The sequence below is a fragment of the Echinops telfairi genome, unplaced genomic scaffold (genome assembly GCF_000313985.2).
Source record: "Echinops telfairi isolate 266 unplaced genomic scaffold, ASM31398v2 ScPeMD7_23;HRSCAF=83, whole genome shotgun sequence".
NCBI classification, from domain to species: Eukaryota; Metazoa; Chordata; class Mammalia; order Afrosoricida; family Tenrecidae; genus Echinops; species Echinops telfairi.
The window spans coordinates 76157738-76163360 of record NW_022103920.1 but is presented as its reverse complement, the minus strand read 5'-3'; the positions used below and the strand labels follow the sequence as shown (position 1 = coordinate 76163360).

Here is a 5623-nt window from a genome sequence, read left to right as displayed (position 1 = left end):
AGTCATTGATAGGTTTGTAGAAATGTAGCTAATGTAAAATAAGGTTTTCTTTAACTTTAAAAGTAACATTTGATACAGTTTCATAAATGCCTACTTTCTTTTTGTTTTGCAAGATGTAAAATGGCCAAAAATATTTAGAACTTCAAAGCCAGCTCATGCTTGATGATGCTGTTAAAATTCACTACAATGACATAAATCAAAGGGTTCTATTCAAAAGGGCACCTATTAGTTACATTGCAGCTTTGGTATTCTATTAGCTTTACTCTTCTGTAGACTTCTTTTCCCACAAAGTTCTCTGGGAAATTGTGTCCTCTTGTGGTCACTGGCAAAAACAGCATGTTTTCTATAGGAAGAACTGATACAAACAATGGAAATCTGACGTCAAGGCTTTAGGAACAATCTTTTGTGAAACAAAGGAGCAAACAAATTCCTTGAAGAGAGGTGAAAGTTGTAAGCAATCCTAAAAGGAAGTGAAATTGGGAAAATATTAGACTGCAAAGAACTGTAGTTGCATTAAAAATGCTGGATTATAAAATGATTAAAAGGAAGGCATACAAATGCTTTCAAATGTAGGACGTTTGAGATCCCAACCAAAGGGCCTTTGAACAACTGTGTGTTTCTTACACGAGTTTAGCAGTCTTCTCAGCAACTCTTGGAATTAAACCCCCCCGTGAGAGGTGCTTCAAAGAGGTTAAGCGGCAGTGCGGAAGAGACCCCAGCACCTCAGCTCTCAAACCCCATCAGCTACTCAAGGAGAGAAAAACCTAACCAAACCAAAGGGCTCTTCGGGATCTCCTATTTTCTAGTCTCTGGCCCTGATCTTGGTAGACTGTAGACAGTTCTTTGGGCCATCACTGAGTCAAACGGTCAGATAAAAATGAGTATTAACTTGAGATTTTGATGAGCTCATCTGAGGCGCTCTTTGCATCTCATTTTTGTTTGTTTCATACTGCTGCATTTCGTGGGTGGATGAAAACCTCAACTTTTATCATTTTATTTCCTTATTTTTAAACTATGAAAAGCAAGGGTAGGACCACTTCAATCTCTTGCTAAGCCATTACAAGACAAAGAGCTCATATGTAAGGCAATTGTGTTTAAACAAGAAAATCTGTGTCACTAAAGAATATGCTTTTTACAAAGAGACGGCAGAGTCACAAATGCAGACATAGACTTTTTTCTCCACGTGGATTACATTCTCCCACTTAAATACCTAACAGGACAATGGGTGTCCAAGATTCAAGCCTGATGAAAAAAACTCAACTGTGTAACTGGGATCCACTTAACTGCAGCCTTTTTCGACGTGCGCCCTCTTCTGTGTGAAAGCCGGGTGTAGTTCTGTGTTTCATTCATGCATTTTGGAAAAGTTAGTTCACAGAGCTCAAAGCCAACAAACAGGTGGTAGGCATCTAAAGTCGGAGGAGAAAGAGGGAAAGAGGAGTTTAGGAACAGATTCAAGTACTCACCTTCTGTCAGATCCAAAATTCAAAATTGACCAGCTTGCCAAAAATTCTGGAGTGTACTGGGTTCTTTTCCTTATCTCCAAAGATCTATAATTCACTGCTGCTAAGAGGATGCCAGTGCATCTTCAAACAGTAAGGATGCTTACACACTCATTGCATCGGCTCTGTATACTGTTTCTGTTACTTCTAACGGGACCCCAGCCCTCCTGGTTGAAACAGCACACATTCCTCAGAAGGATTGCATACAAGCCAAGTTTGCAGTTTGCAAACAAAGCTTGTCTTGAATTATGCAAGTGGAAAAAAAACCAAAACAACACAAAATAGAAAACCACCTTTTGTTTTGTTTTGTGTTCAGTTAAAACTATTTTTCCAGAACTCTATTTTAAAAGTAGACCAGACAATTTAATCCAGCATTCCCCAGGAAGGCACAACTCCTTTAAATCATGCGTTCATGCCCAGAGGGGTATTTCAAACACTGTCTTTAAGAGTCCATAATTAGGATTTTTACAAGGAAATGCACGTTTCCATCTTAAGATCAATCTCCTGGAAGCTACAACGATCGCTGCACATGTGAAATATGCAAATTATATTGAACTTGTTAGCATAAAAAAGAAAAATGAGAGCCCACCTTCATTCTTGCTCCAGCAAGTGTGGATGAGGGAAAGAGGTGGGAATAAAAAGTAAAGTTATCATATACAGTTCTCGAGGAGCTGATAGTTGGGGAAGTGGGGCACTTCATCCATTTGGAAAGGAAATTATCTCCTCCTGCTACAAACTTCTGCTAAAAAAAAAAATCATAGTGGAGCCTGACTTCAGAAGAGAACACAAAAGATGTTCTGCTGCAAACTAAATTTCTTGTCAGAAAAGAAATTGTGACCCCCATATGAAAGGTCTCTTGGTTGGGAAAGGTTTACGCTAGGTTATGCATTTTAATCTCTCTTCTGAGCACCTGGCATGTGGAACATCATCCAAGCCCTGGGAGGTGGGGGTCGTCCCTGTACCCAAAGACCAGCGCTTCTCATCCCTAGAGAAGTTCAGTGCCCAGAACTGCGTAGGCTCACAGGTTTAAGAAGGAAGTAGTCTCCGAGCTTGATGGCTTTGCAAATCCCGCTAGCTAATGATCCCTGGCGGCTGCACTGTGGTGCACGAGGTTTTCCTTCAGCTTGCCCGCCCTGCCCCAATTCCCCTCGGTCAGGTAAGGTTTCTTTTGCACTTTGCCCACACTTCCCACACTTTCCTGTCTTGCTTACCAGTAGCCACAAAGGAAAGGGTTCAGTCATTCCATTTTTTAATTTACTTTTGAAAATTCAGCGAAAGGGAAAAGCAAAACAAGTGTTAGGATCTAAAACAAGAAGACAAAAACAAAAAACCACCCCACCACACACACAAAAGACAGCAAAAGATGGAAACCTTTTGAAATTTCTGCCACCCACGGCTTGAAATGCATTGTGGAATACTCTTGCAATTCTGTATTTACGAAAGCAAGCGTTAGGTAGGGGCTGGGACAGAACGTCTGTCCGCTTGCTTTACTCTCTGATGGCTTCGAAGAGATGGCACCCTGCGGGTGCAAGAGGCAGACTGGGAGGGTGGGGGGTGGGCGGGGAACGTATCAGGGTTGGAGAAAGAGACCTGTCTTAGGCTACTGGAATGAAGCGGAGGTCAGCTGGAGGCGGATTTTCAAACGGGCTGAGCTGTCAGCCTGTGGCTCCGGAAGCAGCAGGCCGGTTAGCAAGCTGTGGTCCCCTCTCTAAAAATATTTTGTAGAAATGGTAAGAGACCCTGTAGGTCGCCCCTTTGATCACTACGCAGCTCTGTTTGCTCACTTGCCCTCACTGCCCCCAGAAGGGCCAGCATTTCTGGGGGCCCAAGGAGCTACAGACCCCGAGCTTGCGGGTGGTGACGCTGCCAGCCTGGGCTCCCTCCTCCCCCGCAGGCACGCACTTCCCGCAGGGAGCGGCTCGGGCTGGCCAAGGCCCCGCGGAGAGCCGGCCGCCGGCGGGCCCGGCCTGCGAGGGGAGGGGCGCGGCACTCCGGCCTCCGGGTCTGCGGCAGCGGAACCCAGGCTGCAGCCTGTGGCCAAGAGATGCGTTTCACCCCAACTCCTTCCGTGGGAAGGCAAGCATGGCATCGGTAGAACTCCCCCTCCCGCTCGCCTACTTATTCCTACTGCTGACTCCAATTGCCCGCGTCTGTGGAAGACTCTGTGCGACTGACTCTTCGTTTTAACTCATTGGGTAGACATGCTAAACATGCAAAGGTGTCCAGGTCATTGGGATGCAAGAGGGTGCAGCTTGCTTAGCCCACTGGACCTCCACAGGAGGAGCAAAGGGGTCTGTCAAAGCAGTCAGGAAGCTGCAGGACCCCAATTTCACTCACTTTAAGAATTCGCCTGCAGAGGCGATTTAAACCAGGACCTTTTGGGGGAGGGCGACGGGGGTGGGGTGGGGATGCGTCAGGGAGGTGGGGATGTCCACCAAGTCCTTCCTCCACCCTTGACTGGCAGCTCAGGCAATTCAGGCTCTGCAGATGACTTCGATACTTCCCACCGCTCTGCCTTCTGCCCTGCAAACACAAGATTCCCTTCTGCAGAAGAATGAACCTCTGCCTCTTCACCTCCTTTCCTTACTGGGAGGTGTTAGGTTAGGTCACTGTGGGTGGAAAAGACAGGACAAGAAGCTTCTGGGTGAGGGTTGAGAGAGCAGGCCCTGATGCAGATCCACAGGCCCCAGCCACTTTGTCCAAGAAGTCCCAAAACCTCAAGGCGTGGTGGTGGCGGCAGGCGGTTTGTCCTTTGGGCTCCGTTGTCCCTTTTCCTGCACCCCAGCAATCCCGAAGCAGCGGTGGAACTAGAAGGAATACATTAACCACCTGTGCTATGCAGATGACACCACCTTTCCAGATGAAAGTGGAAACCTGCTAGCATCAAGTTGATTCTGATCCACAGCATCCCTATAGGGTAGAGGAGAACTCCCCCTGTGGGGTTCCAAGACGATAAACCTGTATGAGTCTCTATGCAGAGCTTCTGGTGGTTAGGACAGTGGCTTCGAACCACTTTCTTTGCATTTACCAATCCAAGGAGTAGCCCACCACGCTATAAGAGACGCAGAAGGCTCACAGAGATGTGGCTCTGTGAAAAAGAGCCTTTGGCAAGCACTGAAATTATGACCCTCAGGGAGCCAATGAGCAATGATCTCCATAGGCCAATCTCTTAACTTGCGGCCCTCGATTCCAAGATGAATAAACGCTATAGGTGAGGTGCCTCAATAGCACCCTCTTGTCATACTGCCTTGGGGAGGCAATTTTATATTTTCATCCCACTGTCACTCCGCCCCTCCTCTGGCTTCCCTAGTCCCTCTGCCGGCCTCACCCCAGCTACACTTCTGCGGGTCTCTGCGCCAAAAGGGCATCGACCTTACTGGGCTAACAGAAACCTCTCAGTGGAGCCTCATTTCAAGTGCTCGTGGTACGTGTCATATCTATCATAAGCCTTTATTCACAAGCTGGGTTAAAAAAAACGACTGCAACTTGCATTATTAATTACATCTCAACCTAAGAAAAAAAAATCCTCACAACTGGACCAGTAAGCATCATCGTGGTAAATGGAGAAAATATCAGTTCTCCATATTCGTTTTATTTGGACCGACAATGAACGCCCACGGAACGAGCAGCCAAGAAATTACACAACCGATCCTGATGAGCAAATCTACTGCAAAAGACTTCCTCTGAATTAGCGTGACAAACCAGAGACATCCCCTCCAAGATTAAGGTGGGTCATACCCAAGCCACGGTATTTTCAATAGCCCCGTGGGCAAGTGACAGCTCGACCAAGTGTCACGAAGAATGGACGCCTTTGAATCACTTGGCGTTGAGGAAGAAGTGATGCTTGTGAATGACTTGCACGGTCTGGGTGCTGACTATTGACTGCAGAGACTGCCAGGAGAACAAACACATGTGTCTTGGAAGAAGTGCTGTCGGAAGATTCCTTCGAAGCCGGGTTGTCCATACCACATCGCCCATACTTGGGACACGTCATCAGGTCGGAGCAGTCCCGGAGAAAAACACGCTGAACCCAGCCTAGGGTCGGCCAAAAAAGGAGGGAGACCCTCAAGGAGAGGGGTGGACGACGCAGCGGCCGGGCGGGGGCTGCAACAATGGGCGCAGAC

At 47.1% G+C, this 5623-nt stretch overlaps 1 protein-coding gene across 1 annotated transcript in view; it reads left to right on the top strand.

Moving 5' to 3' along the window:
• The first annotated feature begins 3226 nt into the window (after positions 1-3226).
• Positions 3227-5623, top strand: part of TWIST1 (twist family bHLH transcription factor 1) — a 5042-nt gene continuing 2645 nt past the window's right edge. Inside the window, exon 1 of the mRNA XM_013004647.2 lies at positions 3227-3511. Within this exon, the coding sequence (XP_012860101.1) occupies positions 3227-3511 (285 nt within the window). The remainder of the gene's footprint in view (positions 3512-5623) is intronic.